The 27286-nt window shown below is 37.8% G+C and overlaps 1 protein-coding gene and 1 long non-coding RNA gene across 4 annotated transcripts; one reads left to right on the plus strand and one right to left on the minus strand.

Annotated features, from left to right (window-relative positions):
* Positions 1-53: 53 nt before the first annotated feature.
* LOC106878552 (ubiquitin carboxyl-terminal hydrolase isozyme L5-like) lies at positions 54-27147 on the plus strand. 2 transcript variants are annotated; one of them, XM_089356192.1, is made up of 12 exons: positions 54-201; positions 12768-12831; positions 13285-13390; positions 16443-16568; positions 18638-18699; positions 20198-20328; positions 21150-21216; positions 22290-22377; positions 22881-22973; positions 23737-23835; positions 25261-25364; positions 27025-27147. In XM_089356192.1, the coding sequence occupies exons 1-11, from the start codon at positions 126-128 to the stop codon at positions 25300-25302; spliced, it is 954 nt and encodes a 317-aa protein (XP_089212318.1). In that variant the 5' UTR covers positions 54-125; the 3' UTR covers positions 25303-25364; positions 27025-27147. The 2 variants fall into 2 exon arrangements, with proteins under 2 accessions (XP_089212318.1, XP_089212319.1); XM_089356193.1 differs by having other exon boundaries at positions 62-201; positions 23737-23908.
* Positions 100-5843, minus strand: LOC128248553 (uncharacterized). 2 transcript variants are annotated; one of them, XR_016242828.1, is made up of 4 exons: positions 5740-5843; positions 4389-4466; positions 2712-2789; positions 100-226 (listed from the first exon to the last, which is right to left on the minus strand). It is a non-coding gene; the product is annotated as an uncharacterized LOC128248553 (long non-coding RNA). The 2 variants fall into 2 exon arrangements; XR_008264725.2 differs by having other exon boundaries at positions 5108-5843.
* Positions 27148-27286: the final 139 nt, after the last annotated feature.

Raw genomic sequence — 27286 nt, forward strand, 5'->3', positions numbered from 1 at the left:
GTTTTTTTAATTTTATTTTTGCACAATTACGTTTAAAGTTTTCGTTCGTTAGCAGAAAAAAAAAATACTACTTCCGGTTACTTGTTACTTCCGTTAAAATTTTTCAAATCTTAATTTCCAACACAATGTCAGGTACTGCCGGAGATTGGTGTCTAATAGAAAGCGATCCGGGAGTATTTACGGAACTGATCCGAGGATTCGGTAAGTGGTGCTTTGGAAACCGTCTCTGTAAAAATCAAAAAAGGCGACGACCATTCAATATCCATATTCAAAGTTTTCATTTATGCTGATCCATGTGGAGTAAATACTACAGTACAACCCCCCCCCCGCCTCTCTCATACATTCACTTTCTTTCTTCTGCTTCAATGTTTTCATCTTTTCTCCATCTGTGTTAATACCACATATCAGTACAGAATGAATAGGATGTGTGTGTGTATATATATATATATATTATTATTATTATTATTATATGTATTTATTTTCTCTAAGTTAATAATTAACTTGGACAAAATAAATTGGTTAATAGATACCAGGGTAGCAAAGATCACAAAATGACTGTGTGTAACACCTGTTTATGAGGTAGAAACTCCTTGTTATTTTGGGTACTTAGATTTAGTAAATGGAGTAAAACGCATATGTTAAATGAATTCATTTAACATATGCATTTTACTCCATTTATTAAATTTATATATATATAGGCATATGATAGGATTGCTTCAATATTTCAAGGGTAGTCTGAAGTATCTAAGCAACCAGGGGATAGTTAAATCCGAAGGCACTCCTGGAGATTACTTGTGTGGGTACCGTCTTTGTTAGAAGGTATCCAGAGGCAGGTAATTTATCGTTTAAACCGCAGTTTATAATAATTAAGTGGAGAATGGAGAAACATTCTCCACTTATATATATATAACAATAATAATATTAGGGATAAAATCCAAAATTACAGGTAAAAACTGAATTAAAATCAATTTATTAAAAATTAAAATTAAATTAAGTTTCACAGTATAAAATATATAGAAATATATAGTCATAGGGAAAAGAACCAAGGTCTATGAACTCATCGATGAAAAACCACTGTCACATATAGAAAAAATTTATAATTAAAAGTACAATAAATAAGTATAATATAATACAAATTAATGAGTTCATAAACCTTGGTTCTTTTCCCTAATACTATATATATATATATATATATATATACACACACACACACACATTTCGCTTAATCATGTTACATTCATCCGTTATCTCTCTTGTTAATTCTTTATTAGCAAGACCATATGTCTTAATTCTCATTTAACGGTGGTTTTTTCCACTGTACTAACAGAAAAATTCCTTAGAACTATCACCTAAAGACCTAACTCAACTACCAAAATGTGTTGCTATCGTTGTTACCCCACAAATGTTTTTGATTCGCAACATAGGTATTATTAATTCTTTATGTCTCTGTATATAGCGCCGTTTGTGAAAAACTGCTGTCTCATCTCAATGTATTTTCTTTTGTTTCTCTCTCTCTCTCCCTCTGCCGTGTCGATAGCATTCTGCTGTCACCTCATTCATTCACTGGTTCTTATTCTTTTTAAATTTAATTTACCCACGATTCTACCATCACGCCACCTTAATAATAATAAATAGATACTATCAAACTTCTGCCCGATAAGGGTTGTCTTAGGGCCAAACAACCCATATGTTATTACCGGACTCTGCACTACTTCAGGTTCGGTTTCCACCCACCACGGCTAAACAATCTGATGAGGCCCGGTTCGACATTCATGACAGTAAAATTGGTTGCTCATACCGAAGCCCTTTTATCGATATTTACACAGATATTCAATGAATCATGCTGCACCTTCTGGTGCTATCTATAAGACAACCGACGTTAGTCAATGACAGACTTTCTAACGCAGGGGTTCCCAACCTTATTTTGTTTATGGACTGGGAGCTATCTTATCATCTGCGGACCCCATATATACACATGTAAATTTTTGAAATAAAATATTTGTGTGTAGGTTACTAAAAACTGACAATGAAACAATTTCGTTATGTTCATAACACAGATTCCGAATACAAATCTTGAAAATTTCATAATGGTGGAGGTAAAGAATACGCACACCACCCGTCTTCGGGGTAACCCTAACCACCCGGTGTGTGTATTCTTTACCTTCGATTTGGCGGAGGTAAAGAATGTGTACACCACCCGTTTTCAGTGGTTTTTTTTTTTTTTCAAGAGATTTTTTGGATTTCTATGTTTTCGATATAGGAGAATATGATTTTGTCCAAAATTCACGTTTTCAAAATTTTAATTTCCCCCACCTTCACCCCAGTTTCCGTATTTTAACTTTTTTTTCGAAATTTTGTTTTTAATCCACAGAGATTACGGATCTGGGAAATCTTTTTTTTAACTTTTAATTTTTCTCTAAGAAACACTCAATGCTTTTCCATAGGGCAGGTTAGGGTTATTTACATTTTGAAAACGTGTTTTCTGAGCAAAATCCTAACCTCCTATATCGAAAACATGAACCCAAAGAAATTTTGGAAAAAAAAATAAGCAACGGTGGAGCCATAAAGTTTCTCAATATGCTAATCACAAATACGAATTTCGAAAAAAAAAAAAAGTGTCATTTCAAATGAAGTTGAGCTGTAATTTTATAATTCATACTGAAGTTTTACCTAGTGTTAATGTGTGTGCAAAAGAAGTTATTTGTACATACCTTTCTGAATTCCAAAAGAAGTAAAACTTGTGGCCTCCAACCATGATTGTTAAACTCCAAACAACTCTGTGCCTGAATCTGTTGTATTGAATACCCAAAAGAAACATTTATGAAAATTTACTCATAAATATTACGGCGATGTACTTGCATAGCAAGTGACCTGATCTGAGATCGTGTGCTGGAACGAAAACAATTGCAGCGTGGAAGGTGTTTATAAGCTTTTTAAAATAACACACAAAAACCGTTAGATTCACTTCAACATTTAAATTTAATTTGTCAAAATATTTTCATCGCTTTGAGACCGCAACCATTAAATGTTGAAGTGAGGCTAACGGTTTTTGTGTTATTTTAAATGGCTTATAAACACCTTCTACGCTGCAATTGTTTTCGTTCCAGCACACAATCTCAGATCAGGTCACTTGCTATGTACTCATAAATAAATTTGCAATCATCTATATAAATTGATATCAAAGTTTGTATAAATTGAAATTAAATGCAGGTTCAGTCACAGATCAAGTTAGTACAGTTTTAACAGTTTTGTGACAACATTAACAAAAAGACAGTTGATTACATGCAGAAACTGTGGAATTTGTGATAATAAAATGTCTTCCTCACCACCTCACCTCCACCAAAAATTAATTTCTCTTCCAAAGAGAAAGTAGCATTATCTCTTTCTGTCACATTTTCATTAGAATGTAACGAGGCACTCGGTTGTCACAAAACTGTTAAAACTTTTCAAACATTGTTTTTTAACGGAAAAAAAAAAAAAAAATTCCCAGATTCATTTTCTCTGTATTTTTCTAAATGGATTAAAAACCCCCAGAAAATTTTTTCAAGTTAAAAATTAAGAAATTGGGTCGGTGGTGGAGAAAGAAAAATTTTGTAAACATGGTTTTTGGACAAAATCATATTCACCTATATCGGAAACATAGAAATCTGAAAAAAATTTTGAAAAAAAAAAACGGCGGTGTACACATTCTTTACCTCTGCTGAAGACACTTGCCTAAGGTGCTACACAGTAGTATTAAACCAGGAGCCATGTATTTGAGAATCAAATTTCTTACCACACAGCATATATATATATATATATACATGATCGTAATTGAACCAAATTTGATGACTGGCACCTGTGCCAGTGGAGCGCTAACAGCACCGTCCGAGCATGATCATTGCCAGAGCAGCTGTCTGGCTTCCGTGCCGGTGAGACATAAATAGCACCGTTTGAGCATGATGGTTACCTGCGTCGGCTTACTGGCACGTGAAAAAACATTCGTGCGAGGTCATTGCCAGTGCCACTGGACTGACTCCTGTGCACGTGGCATGTAAAAAACACCATTTTGAGTGTGGCCATTGCCAGTGGCCCTTGTGCCGGTGGCACCTAAAAGCACCCACTACACTCTCGGAGTGATTGGCGTTAGGAAGGGCATCCAGCTGTAGAAACTCTGCCAAATCAGATTGGAGCCGGGTGCAGCCATCTGGACTTCTACTATAGCCTCAGACTAACCAAAGCCTTGTGAGTGGATTTGGTAGATGGAAACTGAAAGAAGCCTGTCGTGTGTGTGTGCGTGTCTATGTTTGTCCCCTCCACCATCACTTGACAACCGATGCTGGTGTGTCTATGTCTCCGTAACTTAGCAGTTCCACAAAAGTGTCCAATAAAATAAGTACTAGGCTTACAAAGAATAAGTCCTGGGGTTGATTTGTCCGACTAAAAATCCCTCAGCGCGGTACTCCAGCATGGCTGCAGTCAAATGACTGAAACAAATGAAAGAATATATATATATACATATAAACACGTAAACAGAAAGAAAACAAAGATTGAAGATACAGTTCTGTATTTAAGAGATGAGAAATTATGTTACATTGTTTACATTTGACAGGCATATGACATAATTGTTAAGAGCGCGGGCTACTAAGCCCAAGATTCCAAGTTCGATTCCAGACAGTGACCTGAATAATAATAGTGATAATGATAATAATAATGATTTCAACATCGAAAAATACCTTTGGAATGAGAACCTAGGTTCGAAATTTCTCCAAGACACCTGATGAACGCTGGAGGGTATATCAGACGAAACGTGTTAACAACAAACAAGATGAGGGTAAATATCCGTCAAATGTAAATAAAGATTGCAGATTTTCAGACAATGAATATTCAAGCATAAATATATAGACATTTACATTAATAGATCAAATTTACATGGAATACAAATGAGAGAAAATGCAAGGGGACGAGGTATGGTGTTATTATAAGTCCAACACCTGTTTCTGGGAGCTCAGAGATCCATCACAATGTTCGTAGATGTAGTTCAGCACAGTATGCGGGCCGTAATGGAAGCAAATAAACATTGGATAAATCAAGCCTTCATCATCAGGGTAGATAAAAAAAATCTTACCTTTCAGATCATGATACAGAAAAGTTTAAAGGTGGAATCGGTCCCTCATAAAGACATCGGAGTCTAAATCCAAATAGCTTGAGTGCTAAGTGTTTTCTATACCAAGGATCACCAAATCAAGGTGGCAGGCTGGCAGAAATATTAGCACACTGGGCAAAATGCTTAGCGGTATTTTGTCTGTCTTTACGTTCTGAGTTCAAATTCCACCGAGGTCGACTTTGCCTTTCATCCTTTCGGGGTAGATAAATTAAGTACCAGTTGCATACTGGGGTTGATCTAATCAACTGGCCTCCTCCCCAAAACTTTTGGGCCTTGTGTCTAGAGTAGAAAAGAATCTCCAAATCTCATCTGTTGACTATATATGTGTATGTATGTATGCATGTATGACGTAAAGGAATAGGGATCTGGAATCCAGGCAGGTCCAACTTATTAACACTCTGATATAATTCAGGTTCTGGCCAACTGATGATAGGAGAGCTACAGAATTGTTTAGTGTATGTATATGTGTTTGTGTTTGTCACATCCCACTTGACAACTAGTTTTGGTTTGTTCACATCCCTGCAACATAGTGGTTCAGCAAAAGTGACTGACAAAATAAGTACCAGACTTTAAAAAAAAATAATAATAATTACTGTGATTGATTTGTTTAATTAGTCCTTCAGGGTGATGCCCCACGTGGCTGCAGAGTAAGCTTCTTAACCACACAGCCTTGCCTTTGCCTGACTATACACATATGCATGTATATATATATATATATATATATATATATATATATATATATATATATATATATATATATATATATATCATCATCATCATCATCATCATCATCGTTTAACGTCCACTTTCCATGCTAGCATGGGTTAGTTTTCAAAGTGTTTCTCTTCTAAGTAGAGACAAAGTATATTTGGAACAGTGAACTTATGAAAGGCACTGCCTATGTTGCTTAGAACACTGATCCAGAGTTAAAAACAATAGCCACTGTGGTCTCTCATTGTACAATATATTCCCCCGATAGAGTTAAGGAGTATCTGAAATAATGTTTCTGTGAATGGCACTTAGTTTTTTGATCAACCACTCTACATAATAGGCCTCGGCTGGAACTAAACAACAACCACAATTATATCAGTATTGTTTCCTTGTTCTCCCTCTAGGACCATGGTTCTCAGTCATTTTTCTAACTCTGATTACTATCTTATTCTGCTGGCCCCTCAGAGCCATTCAATGTTTAGCCCTTTAGCATTTAAACTGACCATATTCAGCCTCAAATATTCTTATCTGTTTTATGTATAAACTAGACAAATCCAGCCTCCACACCAACCCTACAATCTCATTCTAGAAATAAACAATCACATCATTGAAATTTTGAAGCTACATGCTAATATATAATTAATTCAAAACAATGTGGATAAATAAGCATTGTATTTGACAGCATAATCTGAATACTAAAGAGTGAAAAACTAGTTTTATAGATGCTTCTTTCAAAACTGGACTAAACAGGACAGGAGGAGACATGTGGGAAGGAGAGCCGCTGAAGAGGTCACAGGATGTCTAACAAAAGATTTTAGACTAAGGACTCTAAAATAGGAACAATCAAGTCTTTCAAAATTCCTATTTTGTTGTTCAGACAGTTAACTTGTGCAGATTGAACCAAGTAAAACATTAGGGAAAGAAACCCGACTGTTTCTTGCGATAAATACATCTAAATCAAAAATTTTATACGGACCCTTAAAATACTACTGTTGACGCCCCCCCCCTAGTTTATTATTTTGCTTGCAAGGACACCCCCACCCCACGCCAGATTTTACATGGACCCCGGTTGAGAACCACCACTCTAGGCAGTCAAATGGATCAATGAAGGGTTGCTAATCAATGACATTGAGCCAGCCTAGGGCTAAACAACAATCACCATGATATCCCATTGTGTTGTTTAGACCCCTATCTAGAGTCAAGGTTATCAAATGATGGGTCTGCAAATGAAATTTGTCATTCAGCTGACTATCTATGTAGCGTCGGGCTAACCTGGATGTGTGGAGGCACGTGGCTTAGTGGTTAGGGTGCTGGACTTAGGGTCGTAAGATTGTGGTTTCAATTCCTGGACCAGGCGATATGCATTGTGTTCTTGAGCAAAACACTTCATTTCACATTTCTCCAGTCCACTCAGCTGGCAATTATGAGTCATCTTGCGACAGACTGGCGTCCCATCCGGGTGCAGAATATATGCACCATGGAAACTGGGAAGCTGGCCCTTTTGAGTCGGCATGACTCGAGGAGGTACCTTTTACCTTTTTAACCTACACTTAAAACAACAACTGTTGTGATGTAATCTTTCTTTAAACAAAACGGCAAAGTTATGGGGATGTAAACAAACCAACACCGGTTATCAAGCATAGGAGAAACAAACACACACACATATATATATATATATATATATGGTGGGCTTCCACACAGTTTCCATCTAATGAATTCACTCACGAGGTGAGGGACATCAGCTGAAGACACATGCCAGAAGTGCTGTGTGGTGGCACTGAACCTAAAACCAAAATCTTTCGCTAAATAGAACCATGGTACCATTGAAAAAAATGGATCTGTACATGGTACCTACTCATTGACTGACACCCAGTACCTCATAGGGCTGACCTGGTGTTAACTCTTTAGTATTTAGATTACTCTTTCATGATTGTTTGAAAACATTTGACTGAGTGAAAGCACATGGCTCAGTGGTTAGAGCATCAGGCTCACAATCATGAGATAATGAGTTCAATTCCTGGACCCAGTTGTGTGTTGTGTTCTTGAGTAAGACACTTTATTTTCACGTTGCTCCAGTTCACTCAGCTGTAGGAATGAGTTGTGATGTCACTGGTGCTAAACTGTATCGGTCTTTGCCTTTCCCTTGGATAACATCAGTGACATGGAGAATGGAGTCTGGTATGCATGAGCGACTGCTGGTCTTCCATAAAAGCAACCTTGATCGGACTTGTGCCTCAGAGGGTAACTTTCTAGATGCAATCCCACAGTCATTCATGACCAAAGGGGTTCTTTACTCTTCATATTTAACTGAATAAACTAAATGTTAAAGGATTAAGGTGACAAGTGATTTTAAATGACCTAACTTGTTAATGTTGTCATTATTAAGTTGATAGGTCAGTCTTGATTCTATTGATCTTTGATCAATAGGTGATCAAGCTATGAGCGTTTCACATATTTTATCTTCGGGTGTAGTGTGTCTAAGATTGCATTAATTAAATGTGTCAATTCTTTTTCATATCACAAGTATACAACTTGAGGGATATTTGATTTCTGTGTCTAGCAGGTAGTGGTGGATTTATAAGGGCTAACTGTCTCAGGCCCCCTTTCCAAAACCACCCCCACTAATATAATATAATGATTAAATATTAGTTTTACTTAAAGTAGATTTTTTTTTATATATTAAAATTTTCCTCTATGGCATTTTCATGCCATGGATCGCTACATACAGGCCTAACGCCCCCACCCCGCCCCACCCTTATTTTTGACATTATTTTCTTTTTTTTGCTTTTTTCAGATTATATTTTCTCACTAAAGATCCAATATACCATGGAAAATTCAGATACCTGGGGCTCAGAAAAGAGACGCTTCTAAGGAAAGGAATGAAAAGATACAGTTGCATTGAGGAAGATAGAAGGCCTTGTAAAGGCAAAGCTTTTTTGTCTACTTTGGAATTGGACGTCATGGCAACTTACGGTGAAGAACCAGCATGATATATTTCTTTTGAAATACCTGCACTCGAAAGTACCTACGCAGAAAATGAGTGTAGCCTTGATGGGTCATCACGTCCTACACACACTTCAGACATGGACAATGCAATTTAATTAAAACTTTGGAAGGAAAAAAAACTTGCACAGACTGTAAAGTTCCTGTTAGATGCTACATGGTCAGCTAGATGTGATGCTACTGAAGCCCTCTTAAATGGATACAACTGCATCATGTGAACCATATCCAGCCATGTGGTTTTCTGTTAGAGATATGGTTGTTCCTTTTTTGGTCAAAACCAGTTATGACATGACAAAATATTTCTTTGCTTCTCAGATTTTCCATCAATGAAGCTGATGTCAACTCAATAGGCATTGTTATTTTGTCAGGAATTTCATATTTTACACTAAACATGGCATTGGTAAGCTGAATTTGAGAAAGTGGACCTGTACTTGCTGTCAAAGGATCACAGTTCTTTACTTTGTTGCACTGTTTACGTTCAGCCAAGATGACAGGTTTTCCTGTGAAGATGGTTCTAATGACTGAAAAATAAAGCAAGGCAAAAAGTAACCCTCTATCACAAACCTGATGTCGTAGATTCTTCTATGCTGGGAATCTTATTGTTTTTGTAAGTCTAGTGAAATAAGAAATACAGGACTGAAGTATTGTATTTTGTTGTAACCAGGATAGTTGTCTTAACTGAGAGAGGCCTAGAATTTAGAGACAGTGAAGATCTCGCAAGATCCAAGCATATGGAACTTGTTGCACTGTTTATTCCATTTTAAATGATTCACCATAAAGAACCTGGCAATTGTGAAAATGGTAAACAATCATACTTACTGCCAAGCAGTCTATTAAGAAATTATTATGTTGATGGCAAAGTAATGTCACAGAATTTAAAACAGCAGATCCGGCTCTTGTTAACCATCTAACAGTCATTGCCAGATGTAAGAATGTTTTAACTTTCAGACTGAGTGACACATAGCATTAACGTCTCTGTAAGAATTTCTAGAAAACAAAAGTATTAATTGAGAAGACTACAGAGGACAGTCCTTGGGGTAATATGAGCCCCAGATTTAAGAATGAGCAACAATTTTCATTGTTTGTGCTATTGTTTGTTGGATTGGGCAACTGACCCTTGCTGTGTTTAAGCTGTTAGTTGTGGTGACATCTTATAAAATTTATATACACCACTTTTTTTTTTTACCTGCATCGGTACATTGTAATGAAGACCGGAAGAACATAGACGCACAATAACTGTGAAGTTGATGTGACTGGAGCTCTCTTAGATGAATACAACTGCATTCAAAATACTTTCGTGGATACTGAGAGTGACTAGGAGCAAACACCTGAAACGAGGTGTAAAGGTGGAAGTAACTTAATTTTTGTACAGGTCAGCAATTCATCCAAAGCTTTTCAAGGAACTGACATTGATCTGAAGGAAACGGTGGATTCAATTGTTTCCTCGGGATAAAATTGAAATCATTTCAAGATAATTGTGAAGCATTGAAACTTGAAGTCATTTGGCAGCAGAGATTATATAAAGCAATTCCTGACAAACCAAAGAGAGGAGGAACAAACATTTATGATGTGAATCCCTCATCGGTCGGTCTAAGAGGTAGATGATCCTTTTCTCCAGAGAACATTCAGATATAGAACTTTCAGAGCCATTTATATAGTTTTACAAGAATGCAATGTGGCACCACTTAGTGTTTGAAATTATAAACTTACGCAATCTATCTGATTTTTTTTTTCTGGTGCCCTAGAACCCATAAGGCTGTTTACCTAGTTTCCTTGGTACTTGTGACTGAGATCCCTGCTCTACCCTTGAACGGTACACCAGTCCTTTGCAGGTTCAAAGCCAGCAATGTTGAGAGGAGACAACAAGTTGATTACATGGACCCTGGTATTTGATTTGAACTTTGTTTTATCAACCACAAAAGGATGGAAGACACAGTTGATCATACCGAGATTTGAACTCAGAATGTAAAGAGCCAAACGAAACTCTGCTAAGCACATTGTCCTACATGCTAATAATTCTGCCAGCGTACTACCTTAGTCTACCTGATACCAAAATATTTACCAATTATTTTCCCTTCATGATGCTAATAATATTTGCAGATAAGAAATGGTCCAATTGTCCAGTTCATAGCATTATCCAAGCTCAGATATTTCATTCCATCTCAACTGAAAATTTTCCCGATGATAACAGGCTTGCTGGTACTTTCCCAACTCATTTTGCAACTCATGCATGACAGTCTCTAGTTCTTCAGAGAAAATATCACTCAGCAAATTGGTACCGATAAAGAATTATTAATGACTATGTTGAACTACGTACTTTGTGCCCATCGGATGTAGAGAGCAGTGTCCTGGCGGCGATACAGTTTGAGGAATTCCTTAAAGACTTTTTTCAGATTGCCATGTTTTGGAAAAAGAACAAAAAAGGGTTTTCTAGATACTGCTGTGTAGGACATAGAATTGTAAGTTGGTAAAAATTACTGCACTTAGCTTAGATAAACCTTTGCATTGGTAGATGGATTTAATCTTTCTGTATTGATTGATAACTTGTTAACTTTTCATTTAACATTTATATATCTATGCATATTTATATTTGAATTTATATATAACAGCTTCTCTATGCATGTATAACTTTTTCAGTTCTAATTCAATGCAATAAATGAACCATGATATATAGATTTGGTGATTTGCTGTGTATTCTAATTTCTTAGTAAGGGTGGTCTACCAAACACGATGTCTTCAAACCTGACAAGGCTTAAATCAGGTCTGATCAGTAAATTGAATGATTGTTCAGTCTCTCTCTTTCCCATTCCTTAGCTAGAAATTTATCTGTAAACCCAGAACAAAAATTTGTTATTGATACAAGAAAAATAGTGTTGAGTAGGAGTGGCTGTGTGGTAAGCAGCTTGCTTATGAACCACATGGTTCCGGGTTCAGTCCCACTGCGTGGCACCTTGGGCAAGTGTCTTCTACTATAGCCTCGGGCCGACCAAAGCCTTATGAGTGGATTTGGTAGATGGAAACTGAAAGAAGCCCGTCGTATATATGTATATATATATATATATATATATGTGTGTATGTGTGTGTGTTTGTCCCCCCCACCATTGCTTGACAACTGATGTAATTTAACAGCTTTTTAACTTGATACCTGTTAAACAGAAATTATTTTTATATAATGAAAATTTAATAAAATCTAATCATAAGTAAGTGAAATTATGCTAAATTGAAAACCTTTTTTCCCTGGCCATATTGGCAATTCTGAAAGCTTTTGGGTGCAAATTTTACATGAGTATCAGCTTTTTTTAACAATTTTTATCCTGAAAATAACTTGCATGAATTACGTGGGTGCGCAAATTACATGGGCTTTTATGGTAACTAGTTTGACCTTTTTACCAATCTCTCCTCCTCTGAAGATTGAATGCTGGATCTGGTGCATCACTGTGCTAGTAGTGGCAATTCTGGCAATGAGATAAGCCTCTTGCTTTTCGTTACTCGTGCATCTATGAGTGGATGCTGAAAATATATTGGCTTTAGGTTAAATAAAATACAGGAGGATCAGTTAATTATGATTTTATTCAACATATTCCCCTCTCAGATTCACATACTTATTGCAGCAGTCCTTCAGTTTTTCTAAGCCCTGTTAAAGAACTCCAACCAAACCTTTCGTTACACCCTTAAAACCAGGAACTTTTCAGCGCTCCCACATATCAAATTCATTCGTGAATACCAGGTTGTCCTGGTACTGTAACAAATGACACTCACCCAAGATGCCAGACAGTGGAACTGAACCTGAAACCACATGGTTACAAAGCAAGCTCTTTTAACTGCGTTGCCATGCCTGCACCTTAAAAAGACAAACTATTGAGATGACATTAATCCTCCTTATTAATTGTATTTTTTCTTCTCACAGGTGTCAAAGGAATTCAGGTAGAAGAGATATGGAGCTTAGATTCTGACAGTTTCAAAAATTTAAAGTAAGGAAGCTTCGTTGTTTTCAGATTTATTGCTTAACCCTTTAGCATTTAAATCGTCTGTATCTGGTCAAAATATTCTACCCGTTTTATGTTCAAACCAGCCAGATCCTGTCTGGTCACACTTACCCTTCAACATCATTATAAAATTTTCAATCACATTATCAAAATTTCGAAGCTATGAAATGATGCATGATTATTTAAAAGCAATATGAATGAAAAAGCATTAAGTTTGACAAATTAATCTGAATATTAAAGGATTAATGCCTTTTGATACTGATTTCTTTGTAATCCTCATTGGTTTTATGATATAAAATGTTTTATTTTAAAGCATTTGCATTTCAGTCAAAACTTCCCATCATATTTTAGACCTAATAGTGATGTTCTTATATGCCTGGACTATTATAAAGTCAGATTTCATTCCAAGCTGTATCATTCAATGTTCATCTGTTGCAGACCTGTCCATGGACTTATTTTTCTATTCAAATGGGTACCAGAGACAGAACCAGATGGCTCCATTGTACGAGACAATCGACTGAACCAAATATTTTTTGCTAAACAAGTAAGTTTAATTTCTCTCACACACACACAATACGTGTGTATGTATGTTTATATTTATGCATGTCTGTATACATATGTATGAACTCTTTTCCAACAGGAAATAAACTTCCTGTTGAAAAAGAGTTCATAACACCAACTAAAAAGATTTGTCTCCCCTTACACACACTTCCTGTTTTGACACCACATTTCCTGCTTAACACAAACTTTTAGCCCCTTTTCTCTTTTTTTAAACCTAATACAACTCTCAATTTTCATGCATCCTTATTTTTCCAACCATTATCTACATGGATTACCATTGAACTTTAAAAGCTCAAAGACAATATAATGTATTGGTATATTTATTTTTTATATATTATTTTTTTCATCTTTTACTTCTTTGTAAAAAACATTTTCTTTCTCCCTCTTCTTGTAAATTTGCCATACAATGAAAGCCGGTTTGAAATCTTTATTAAAATATGCTTCCAGTTTAGCATTCATCATCATCATCATCATCATCGTTTAACGTCCGCTTTCCATGCTAGCATGGGTTGGACGATTTGACTGAGGACTGGTGAAACCGGATGGCAACACCAGGCTCCAGTCTGATTTGGCAGAGTTTCTACAGCTGGATGCCCTTCCTAACGCCAACCACTCAGAGAGTGTAGTGGGTGCTTTTACGTGTCACCCGCACGAAAACGGCCACGCTCGAAATGGTGTCTTTTATGTGCCACCCGCACAAGCCAGTCCAGGGGCACTGGCAACGATCTCGCTCGAAAATCCTACAGGAGCCAGTCAGGCGGTACTGGCAACGGCCACGCTCAAAATGGTGCATCTCATGTGCCACCCGCACAAGAACCAGTCCAGGGGCACTGGCAACGATCTTACTTGGCTTGCCGGGTCTTCTCACGCACAGCCCATTTCCAAAGGTCTCGGTCCGTAGTCATCGCCTCGGTGAGGCCCAATGTACGAAGGTCTTGCCTCACCACCTCAGCCCAGGTCTTCCTGGGCCTACCTCTTCCACGGGTTCCCTCAACTGTTAGGGTGTGGCACTTTTTCACGCAGCTATCCTCCTCCATTCTCACCACATGTCCATACCAGCGCAATCGTCTCTCTTGCACGCCACAACTGATGCTTCTAATGTTCAGCTTTTCTCTCAAGATACTTACACTCTGACGGGTATTCACATTGACATTACACATCCAACGGAGCATACTGGCTTCATTCCTTGCGAGCTTACGTATGTCCTCAGCAGTTACAGCCCATGTTTCACTGCCATGTAGCATGGTTGTTCGTACGCATGCGTCATACAGTCTGCCTTTTACTCTGAGTGAGAGTCCCTTTGTCGCCAGCAGGGGTAAGAGCTCTCTAAACTTTGCCCAGGCTATTCTTATTCTAGCAGCTACACTTTCAGCGCACCCACCCCCACTACTAACTTGGTCGCCCAGATAGCGGAAGCTATCGACTACCTCTAGTTTTTCACCCTGGAATGAGATAGAAGTTGTTTCCTGTTTGTTTGCAGTCTTTATTGCACCTGAACATCTGCCACAAACAAAAACTAACTTGCTAGTTAACCTGCCTTTGATGTTGCTGCACCTCTTATGTGTCCATAGCTTGCACCGGGTACATCTTATAGAGTTACTACCTACTCCTTTTCTACATACTGAGCATTCTGCTTTATTATTATTTTTCATTTTCCTATTATTTCTCCCCGTGCGGTTAACACAACCCCACTATTTACAGACTTATATATATATATATATTAAAATTAAGCAAAGGACATGTCTACCTGTTGGAAATAACAGTCAAAACTCTTACTTAAATCACTAAAATACACTCATAATAGCTACAGAAATCAACCATCCGAAGGCAAATGGACTTAGACAATCTCTCAGCATACATTTATGTATTTGGACTCGGACTGGTTTCTGGACTGGCATAATAGCCTCACCTTCCTCAGCATGCGTTACCATGATAAAGAGCCCCAACCCGTCACACTGAAGTCTGTGGTGCAACTGATTCATTTTGTGCCAAATCATGGCAGCCACAAGTGTAGCTCGTTTGCCTTCGGACAGTTGATTTCTTTAGTTATTATCAGTGTATTTTGGCGATTTAAATAAGAGTTTTGACTGTTATTTCCAGCGGATAGACATATTCGGTATGTCCTTTGATTACTTTATTCTTTCAGTTATTTTTTTTTTTTTTTTTTTTTTTGCCTGCAATCACCTATATTACTGAATCTGTTATTATCATTTTTTAATTGTTACACTGGATAATAATAGAGTCAATGATATCTTCGTGAATTATTTGCTCTCTTTTTACTCTCTTTTACTTGTTTCAGTCATTTGACTGCGGCCATGCTGGAGCACTGCCTTTAGTCGACTTATTCTTTGTGAGCCTAGTACTTATTCTATCGGTCTCTTTTGCCGAACCGCTATGTTACGGGGGCGTAAACACACCAGCATCGGTTGTCAAGCGATGTTGGGGGCACAAACACACACACACATATATATATATACATATATACGATGGGCTTCTTTCAGTTTCCATCTACCAAATCCACTCTCAAAGCTTTGGTCGGCCTGAGGCTATAGTAGAAGACACTTGCCCAAGGTGCCACACAGTGGGACTGAACCCGGAACCATGTGGTTGGTTAGCAAGCTACTTACCACACAGCCACTCCTGCGCCTGTAAATATATATATTTATATTTATATATATACATATATATATATATATATATATATATATATATATATATATATATATATTTGCTCTGTAAATATATATATCAGCATGAAAGGGGATATTAAATGATGATGATAATGTATATATACATATGTAATATATATATAGGTGCAGGAGTGGCTGTGTGGTAAGTAGCTTGCTAACCAACCACATGGTTCCTGGTTGATGGGTCTTCTTATCAAGCATGACATAATGCCAAAGGTCTTGGTCATTGTCTCCATGAGGCCCAACACACCCAAACGCACATACACTCACTCATTCACACATACATATATATCTTATTTTATTTTCTTTGCTTGTTTTTATTTCATTTTGCTTGTGCTCCTGCAGGTAATCAACAACGCATGTGCAACACAAGCTATTCTCAGTATTTTGCTCAACTGCAAACATGAAGATCTGGAATTGGGAGAAACCTTGACATCTTTCAAAGAGTTTGTTCAAAACTTTGACCCAGCTGTAAGTAATTGTTTTCGCTTTCATTTCAAGTACAGTGATACCTCGCAGTACAAGTTTAATTCATTCCATTACCGAGCTCGTCTTATGATTTACTCATTTTACAAATCAATTTTCCTCATTGAAATTAACTCAAATATAATTAATCCATTCCAGCCCTCAAAAACCACTCAAAAATAATTTTTTGAAGGATTTTAAAGCAGAAAAGGTGTAGTTAGAAGTAAAATGACAATTACAAAAAAAAAAGAATGCAAAAGAAATATGTAAACTGGTTTTATTAACTGAATTATCTTGCTCCTACTGTAGATTTCTGCTCATACTTCAAGACAAAAATTCGCACAGGTCTCAGCTCGTACAGCAAATGTACAATGAGGCACTCGTACTGCAAGGTTCTATTGTATATGTTGTTGTTGATGTTGTTGTTTAACTTCCAGCTCAGCCTTGATTGAGCAGACTTATATAACCAGAGGTATTCTAGCCTTGGCCTTGCTGTTTTTCCAGACATTTTAACTCACACTACATTATTCACTCTACCACTAGGCCCAGTCCTTGTTGTAGAAAGGTGCCTCATGTGCATCAGTGACCCTGTGACCTTCGCCAGTGGAGCACAAATTCTTGGTAGGGTGTCCCGTGATGCACAAGTCAAAGGATACAGGCCAACATTAACCTTTTTTTTACCATGTGGTAAGAGGCTTGTTTCCCAACCACATGGACCCAGGTTCAGTCCTACTGCATGGCACCTCAGGCAAATGTCTTCTACTATATAACCTTGTGCCAACCAAAGCCTCATGAGTGGATTTGGTAGACTGAAACTGAAAGAAACCCATTGTATTACCATAAATTCTTCCTACGACCTTAAGTGACACTAGTTCAACCACACACATACATAAACTGCCACAACTACATACACACAACACACACCTGCACACACATACCCACACGTACCTCCTTCTCTTGCACTCTCCTCTCTTAGAAAGAACTTTTTCTTCACCCATTCTCTTCTGGTTATTTCAATATGTGACTGCGTGTGTATCGTTGGCGATTTTCTTTCTCCATGTTCCCTTCTTTGGACTTTTTGTATATTTCTAATGAAGAGCTCTGCTCAGAATGTGAAATTTTCTTTCTTTTCTTTCCTGAGTGTCCAATAACACAGTACTTGTTCCACGTCCTCGCATTGTTGTTTTTTCTTGCTTGTTCTTGTTTGGATTGACTATGTATATATATATATATATATATATATACACACACACACACACATAAATATATATGCACATATATACACATATTTATACATATATATATATATATATATATATATATATATATATATATATATATATATATATATATATATATATATACACACACACACACACATATATATATACACATATCATCATCATCATCATTGTTTAACATCTGCTTTCCATGCTAGCATGGGTTTGACGATTTGACTGAGGACTGCTGAACCGGATGGCTGCACCAAGCTCCAATCTGATCTGGCAGAGTTTCCAGCAGGTCATGAGACCACTTAACCTTAGGCCAGCCTTGATCAAGCAGACCTATGATTAAAAGCATTCTAACCATAGCCACTTTGTTGTGTATCTAGGACTACATTATACAAGGTATCATTTCACTTTCTTAAAGATGGTAAAGCCTCATTTGATGGACATTTGGCTGTTGTTTCTTGTAAGTGGAGCTTGGTACATAAAGAAAAAGAAAGACATAGACGGGTTGCCTTATGCTGGCTTGCACAAAGAAATAGTTTATCTTTTTGTTATTTTCTCCAGATTTGGGGATAGAAAAAGCACCGGTAATGGTGCCACGTAAAAAGCGTTCCAGCACACTCTGTAAAGTGGTTGGCATTAGGACGGGTATCCAGCTGTAGAAACCAAGCTGAAACAGACTACAGAACCTGGTGCAGCCCCTGGCCTTGCCAGTTCCTGTCAAGCTGTCCGCCCTATGCCAGTATGGAAAATGGACATTAAATAATAATAATAATAATGATGATGGTGGTGGTGACTGCAGCAGTTGTTATTGTATATAATGTATGATTTTCTTTTTCTTTACAGATACGTGGATTGACTTTGAGTAATTCTGACGTCATACGTCAAGTTCATAATAGTTTCTCTCGGTAAGAATATTTATTTCATTTCCCTTTTTCTTTTTTTTTTTATCTTTCTTTTTTTTCACTGCCAAAGGAAGAGTGGGAACAGCAATATCTTTTGTAGGGCCTTTGTGATCCATCCATCTTCTCTCCCTACTCTCTTCCTGAAAGGGTTGTTGGGGTAGAGTTCTCAGGTACCTCCTCCAAAGGTTCTTATTAAAAGCAACTGTCACCAGACGTCCTGACTGTATTCCGAAGCACAGACAAATAAGACTATGGGTATTATTGAACCATCTCATTCTTGAGTACCCCTGGGTCTCCTGCCAGTTGGCTGCTCTTGAAGAATCAGTCTTGGGATTCTTTCTTGTGACAGCCATAGTTCCAGAGCTGTGACTTCTCAGTGTGGAGATGTAGTAGCTCAATCTCGAGAGATTCTGTTGAGTAGCATTACTCCGTAGACCTTCTGGAAGAACCTCTTTTTGGCCACTTGTTTTCGCAGTCATACTCCCTTGGTCATTACCCAACATTCATGACCACATGTGAGGATAGGCATGGAAATTGAACTGAGCATAGAAAATTTGACTTTCTTTACCAATCTCTCCTCATCTGAAGAGCAATTGCTCAAGTTGGTGCGTTATTTTGCAAGCAACAGCAGTGCAAGCATTCGGTTCAGCTTCCTACCTTGCATCTCTCATGAATACAGTCCCAGAATGCTTAAACTCTTCCATTTGTTTCAGTGATGTTCCATTAACATGCCTTTGTGATTAAGAAATTAATTTGCAAGTTTAGTAGTCATAAGTTTAATCATATTGAGCAATGGACTGCCTCCCTTTTTCTTGGATTGAAAGGCATTCGGTCATAAGAGCTGTGCCCAAAATTGGAATGTCTGAGCAATATGTGGTTCTTCGATTTGTCTGGAAGGACACTAATTCTGATTAAGAATTAGCTTGGACATAATGAACCATTGATCCTATGTCAGCATGGGAAGGCGATGTAAAATGATGTTGTTGTTGATGATGATTGCGAATGATGGCGGTGGTGGTGATTATGATGACTGATGATGATGATGGCAGCGGTGGTGGTGGTGATGATGATGACTAAAATGATTGTGATGATGATGACAGCGGTGTTGGTGGTGGTGATGATGATGATGGGTGTGGTTTAAACCTTTTAATACCAACCCACCTGAGATTGCCCTTGATTCTGAGACAAACACCCTGTTTTAAAGTGATCTAAATTAAATTAAAACCTTCCGATAAATTTCAAGTTGAGTCCTTCTCCCAAAAGCTTGCCTGTTATTTTACAGAATTCATTATTTTCAAAATCCATTGAAACAAAGGAAGTTTTTTTCCAAACAAAATGCAGGGAAATCTATCTGGCTCTTGCTTTCATCAAGTCGAGTAGCTCCGTACAGGTGCACCACTTGAAGGGTTGATCTTAAAACGTTTTATTCAAAGACATTACAAACACTTAACAAAAGTTAAATCTTGTTTGTTTTTTTTTCATTTGTCTTTCATTTCCAAAGGCAACAGATGTTTGAATTTGATGAGAAATTAGCCAAAAAGGATGATGATGTGTACCACTTTGTGGGCTATCTGCCCATCAATGGACGCTTGTATGAACTGGATGGCTTGAAAGATGGACCAGTAGATTTAGGTGAGTCTCTTACTGTTGCCTCACACTCCTTTTCTCTTGGATATTTTCTTCAGCCCCTGGTCATCCCTCATCTTGCTAATTTGTGATAAAAAGCCCTCTGGCCACAGCAATCTCATACTTTTAGGAATATCTAAAACTATGTTATTTAACATGCCCTTCCGTTTTTTTTTTTTTTTTTTTTTTTAATAGGCGTAGGAGTGGCTGTGGGGAAAGTAGCTTGCTTACAAACCACATGGTTCCGGGTTCAGTCCCACTGCATGGCACCTTGGGCAAGTGCCTTCTTTTATAGCCTCAGGCTGACCAAAGCCTTGTGAGTGGATTTGGTAGACGGAAACTGAAAGAAGCCCGTGGTATACGTGTATGTGTATATGTTTTTTGTAAGCCTAGTACTTATTCTATCGGTCTCTTTTGCCAAACCGCTTATTCAATCGGTCTCTTATGCCGAACCATAAACACACCAGCATCGGTTGTCAAGCAATGTTGGGGGGACAAACACAAACATACACACACACATATATACAACGGGCTTCTTTTAGTTTCTGTCTACCAAATCCACTTAGAAGGCTTTGGTCAGCTTGAGGCTATAGTAGAAGACACTTGCTCAAGGTGCTACGCAGTGGGACTGAACTCTGAACCATGTGGTTGGTAAGCAAGCTACTTACCGCACAGTGACTCCTGTGCCTATGTGTATAATATTTATGTGTAATAAATGTCCGCTAGGAGACACCATATAACTGTATTGATATTCCCAGAATTATTCCCAATTTCATCTGCATCCCTACCTCGTTAATGTTTACCTTTTAAATTGTTTTATTTGCCAGGTGTTGTTGATGAGAATGCTGATTGGCTTGATGTTGTTAGACCTGTTATTGAGAAACGGATTCAGAAGTAGGTATTATTTTTAGCCATCCTCGTTGTCGTTTTAACACCTACTTTTCTGAGTAAGATGGATTTCAATGAAACTAATTTTCCACGGCTGGATGCTCTTCCTGTCGCCAACTTTTACGTGTTTCCAAAGCAAGGTGATACTTCCACAGGGTCAGACATGTTTCCACAATAATGGAAAGGAATGACATCATTTATTTACAACAGTCATGTGATGTCAAAACAAAGAGGCACAAACATACACATAGAAATATACCCACACATGCATGAAAGATGGACGTTAAATAATGATGATGATCATCATCGTTTAACGTCTGCCTTCCGAGCTAGCATGGGTTGGACAATTTGACTGAGGACTGGGGAAACCAGATGGCTACACCAGGCTCCAATCTGATTTGGCAGAGTTTCTACAGCTGGATGCCCTTCCTAAGGCCAACCACTCCGAGAGTGTAGCGGGTGCTTTCACGTGCCACCGGCACGAGGGCCAGTCAGGCAGTACTGGCAACGGCCACGCTCAAAAAGGTGTTTTTTACGTGCTGCCTACACAGGAGCCAGTCTAGCGGCATTGGCAATGACCTCACTCGAATGGTTTATATTAAATAGCTGACCAGTAGGCCATGCTTGTATATATTTACGGAAACCACAGGTCTCTCATAAATAGAATGCTCCATTTTTTTTTTTAGCAGGTCATGGGCCAACAGGTTTTTGGGATCTGCCGATATGCCAAAATGCTAAACCCTTTATGGATGGGAAACCTAAGTTAATCCCATAAGCCAGAATTCCCCATTTTTAATATATACTGCTTTACATCTTAGAGTGTGCTTCCTCTTTCAGATTTATATTTTCTATAAATGATATATATATGTAATGGCATTGACCAATCTCTTGGATGTTGTTACACCTTGCCAGTCACAATGCTGTATTCCATGCCTCATTTTTATCCCAACTGACTACTTCCCTATGTCATAGCTATATTTCTGATATCACATTTTCCATTCCCAGCTGTCTTTACACTTACTGCTTCTCTTAAAAAGTGTAATATGTAAACCTTTACTTTCTATATCTGTTACATCCAGGTATCACAATGATGAAATCCACTTTAATTTGATGGCCATTGTCTCAGATCGCAAAATGCTATACGAGCGCAAGATGAAAGATTTTGAGGTTTGCTTTATGTTTGTACCTTTAATTTTATATCTACATGTGTGTTAGTATGGAGAAATTTAATCGGTGCAGTGAGGGTTAGCATCTGTCTTAGACCCACCAATGTGTGAACATACCCTGATAACATGTGAACCAATTCCTTGATGGGAGATTAACAAAGTACACTTTATATAAACCAGTGTAATCAGTGGAAAACAACTGTCCTGTCTTTCCCAAGAAAACCACGAATGGGCAACCTGTTATCTCCACAGTTTTGCTGGTCTTTCCTGATCAGTGTTTCTAACTCGTTTCTGTTTTTCCATTGATGGGTTGGGGACAGAAAAACTACATTATGAAATAACATTTTTAGTGGACTTTGCGGCAAAAAAAATCAGATCAAAGTTAAATATCATCAGTTTATAGTATGGCTGTGACGTAGCTCAAGGGAAAATTTGGAGCAACAATATAATAATCTTGATAATATATTACGAATGAGTTATATAACCATTGTTTGCCATTGCTAGAGTTCTGCCATGGAGACTGATGATATCGGTAGTGAGATAAGCAGACTCCAGATGTTGATACAGGAAGAAGAACAAAAGATGGCACGTTACAAAGTAAGTGCTTTATTTTATTTTTATTTTGTTTTTATTTGCTGAAAGGCTATTTATTTTGTTTTCTTTTTCTCATTTGTCTTTTAGCTTTTGCATGTTTCAGTCATTAGACTGTGGCCATACTGAAGGCTTAGTAGATCAAATTAACCCTAGTACTAATTTTTTTTTTTTTTTTTTTTTGGAAGTGTGCCATTTATTTTATGAGTCTCTTTTGCTAAACTGCTGTTAGTGGGATGTAAACAAACTAATACTGGTTGTCAAGCAGTGTGAGGGACAAACACAATGACACAGATACTCGAGTATATAGACACACATATACTTGATAGGCTTCCGCACAATTTCCATCTTCAAAATTCACTCACAAGGCTTTGGTCAGTTTGGAGCTATAGTAAATGACACTTGCCCAAGGTGCCACACAATGGGACTGAACCCAGAGCCATATGGTTGCAAAGCAAACTTCTTACCACACAGCCATTTGTGTATGTTCATTCATGTATCAGAATAGAGCAGATTCAACACATACAGTCATAGCAATCACCATAAATCCACCGTGCGAGACTTCCTTGTAATGATGAAGGGTCAATGGGAGGGGGGGGCGGTCATTTTTCTTTTTCCTTTTATTTTATTTTTTTTTTTTTGTCATATTTTAAAAATACAAATCAGTTCTGAATTCTTGAGAGTGGTAAATTCTTTTTTTTATTTTTATTTCCGTTTTTGTCCACATTGGAATTCTGTTTAAGCATGTCCACTGGTCCTGTCTTTTCAGATTGAAAACATCCGTCGCAAACACAACTACCTACCTTTTATAGTGGAACTGTTGAAGTGTCTGGCCAAAGAGGAGAAATTAGTACCTTTAGTAGAGAAGGTAACCTTTTGACTCGCTACCGTGCCTACTACTCATAGTTTTGTGTTTACTACATGTGCATGAAACTATATAGGTATTCTGTTACTCATGTTCTACCCTTGTAAGCATATGCATGTTGCTATGTATGTAAATAGGTATCTGAATGCATTAACCCATTAACTTTTGAAAAAAAGCCCCATCCAGCCAAAATATTGCACATGTTCAAACTGCCAGATCTGGCCCGTCGTACCTATCCTACAATGTCAACCCCAAAGTTAAACAATCACACCATTGAAATTTCAAAGGTTTCTCTGCTTTGTGAGGTACCTCTGGTGTTGTCCCTTTGAGCTCTGGGGTCGATGTAGCCATCTATATTTCTCCCTCAAAATTTCATGCCTTGTGCCTATAAAAGAAAGGATGATTATTATTATTATTATTATTATTATTATTATTATTATTATAGACATCGCACAGTATACAATATCATGAAGTTGTTGATTGAAGATATTGTGTCTGCCAAAGGGGTTTGTACCGTTTGTAAAGTCACAACAAGGACCTCAGACAGACAGTACTTTATGCAATATGCATGAAGTTCCAAGTAATGCCAAATTTTGCAATTGTTGTTGTTGCTGTTAGCACACCTGGTAAAATGCTTAGCAGTATTTCGCCTCTCGCTGTGTTCTGAATTCATATTCCACCAAGATTGGCTTTGCCTCTCGTCCTTTTGGAGGTCAATAAATTAAGTACCTGTGAAACACTGGGGTCAATATAATCGATCAGTCCCCTCTCCCAATATTTCAGGCCTTGTGACTATAGGAGAAAGGATTATTATTATGTACTGGCACTCGTGCCAGTGGCATGTGAACAAAACATTGAACTGACTCCTGTACAGGTGGCACGTAAAAAAAACACCGTTTGAGCATGGCCGTTGCCAGTACTGCTGGACTGGCCCTTGTGCCAGTGACACATAAAAAAGCACCCACTACACTCTTGTAGTGGTTGGCGTTAGGAAGGGCATCCAGCTGTAGAAACTCTGCCAGATCAGATTGGAGTCTGGTGTAGCCATCTGGTTCGCCAGTCCCCAGTCAAATTGTCCAACCCATGCTAGCATGGAAAGCGGACGCTAAATGGTGATGATAATGGTGATTGTTGTTATTAAGGTGGCAGACTTGTTAACATGCTGGGCAAGATGCTTAGTGGCATTTTGTCAGTCCTTATGTTTTGAGTTCAAATTCTACCAAGGTCAACTTAGCCTTTCATCCTTTTGGAGTTGATGAAAAAGGTGCCAGACAAGTACTGGGATCAATATAATCGACTGTCCCCGTCCTCCAATTTCAGGCCTTGTGTTTATAGTAAAAAGGATTATTATTATTATTATTATTCTCCTCCTCTTCTGCTCATTTTTAGCCATGATTCACTCTCAGTCTGTTTTGTGTGCGTTTACAGGCCAAGGAAAAGGCTGCAAAGAAGAAGGAAGTGAAGGCTTGATATCAGCTACCCTTAATCTATCCTACTTTAATCATTCACCTGTTGGTGTTCATTAGTAAAAGGTAAAATATTCTGTTAACAATCTGTTGCGATCAACTTCAGTCATTATTTAATCATTATAGTGTTTCTAATTATTATCATTGCAGTGTTCAATATCTATTCAGAATAAGTACCCAACTTTGAAAACAAATAAGTATTGGGCCTGTACTGCTCTCCTTGGGGTGGTGGAACGATTCAGGGTGGTGTTGAAGGGGTGCGATAATGGAGTGGTTAAAAAGAGGTGATGGATGTTTTAATAATGGGTTAATTAGGTGGAGTTCTATTTGTGAGATGCAGTTGTTGTGAATTTGTTTCAGTTAGTAGTAGTGGTGGTGGTGATGGTGACGGCAGTCTAATGACTGCAATAAGCAAGAGATAAAATGATATGTGTTATGGTTTTGTTGTTGTTTAGACTAAGGTTAACTGGTCATTTATCAAAACTATTATGAAAGGCATTATTTACAACTGACTGATATTTTTCCTCATCTTGTTTGTTGTTAACACAACCTTTCGGCTAATAAACCCTCCAGCCTTCTTCATATGCCCACGGGCATATAGCGTAGTGGTTAAGAGCGCGGGCTACTAACCCCAAGATTCCAATTAGTGACCTGAACAATAATAATAATAACATCGAAAAATACCTTAGGAATGAGAACCCAGATTTGAAATTTCCCCAAGACGCCTAATGAAGGCTGGAGGGTATATCAGCCAAAACATTGTGTTAACAACACACAAGATGAGGGCAAATATCCGTCGAATGTAAATAATGTGCATAATTCCTCATCTCTTAAATATAGACCTGTATAATGAAAGGCATTATGACTATAATCTGTTCACGGATACATAGGACTATGATGGTAGGAGTGTGAAATGATGGAGATTTGTGGCAAGTCGAGCGACGTCGCATAGAAAAGCACGGTCCTATTTCAATTATTTATAACATTTTGTAGATCCGAAGAAGAAAAAAAAGCTTAGTACACCTATTTGATCCCATTCGTGGAATTAATCAAGGGTGTTGAAGAGTAGCCTCCCTTTTATATATTCTTGCGTGTGGCATAGAAAAACTGAAGAGTCACTGCAAGTCTGTTAATCTGAGAAGGGAATATTTTAATTAGAATCATAATTAACTGATGCTCCTGTACCAAAGACTGCGTCATGCCCCAATGCTTGCTTTGACAGGGTTTCTATGCTTAAAACTAAAAAGGTCACTTTCTCGAGTCATACTGAATCATAAGGTCCAGTTTCCCAACTTATGTATTACCCCCCCCCCCTAGAAAGAATGCTGGGTCATCTCTAGATTACTCATTTTTGCCAGCTGAGTGGACAGGAGCAATTTCAAATAAAGCATTTTGCTTAAGAATACATCCCCTCACCCAGTCTATGAATTGAAACCACAATCTTACTATCATAAATCCAATACCACTTGGCTGGGTCCCCTTTTTTTATGCTGATGATTGTATAGCATGTATTCAACGCTTTTTTTCGTTCCACTGGCACTAGTGAGACCCTCATGCAGTTTGCAAGACTACGAACCTCACACTGCTTTATGCTAGGAGAGAAAGGGGTTAAAATATGAGAAACGGTGGGCAGATCTGGTTCTTACCTGAACCGTTATTGTAATATAACTTTAGTTACATTTAACCTGTTTCTTTAAACGCTCTCTCTTTCTCTGTTCTTTTACAGGGCTGTGTCTTGTTCTTAATGACCACATCCACCGATGCTGTTCTTCGTCAACTGTATATGTTTTCCATTTTCAACACCAAGTATTTGATGTTTTCATATATTAATAAACATTTGACAATATCATCCAATCATTCATTCTTTATTTATTATTACATCAACAGACAAACTATCACACTTAGCTGTTCTCCTTATTGCATAAACTGATTGAACCTTTGGAGGCTAATGATTCTGCCAGCTTATTTTTACAGAATATTGGGAACGA

This window comes from Octopus bimaculoides, chromosome 8 (assembly GCF_046866305.1).
Source record: "Octopus bimaculoides isolate indiv1 chromosome 8, ASM4686630v1, whole genome shotgun sequence".
In the NCBI taxonomy this organism is placed as follows: domain Eukaryota; kingdom Metazoa; phylum Mollusca; class Cephalopoda; order Octopoda; family Octopodidae; genus Octopus; species Octopus bimaculoides.

What these genes read in the sequence shown, in the direction of transcription:
- LOC106878552 (XM_089356192.1), top strand. Translation starts at nt 126, where the DNA reads ATGTCAGGTACTGCCGGAGATTGGTGTCTAATAGAAAGCGATCCGGGA. An exon ending in GGAACTGATCCGAGGATTCG is followed by an intron (nt 202 to 12,767) that starts GTAAGTGGTGCT and finishes TTCTTCTCACAG; the next exon opens with GTGTCAAAGGAATTCAGGTA. An exon ending in ATTGAGAAACGGATTCAGAA is followed by an intron (nt 21,217 to 22,289) that starts GTAGGTATTATT and finishes TGTTACATCCAG; the next exon opens with GTATCACAATGATGAAATCC.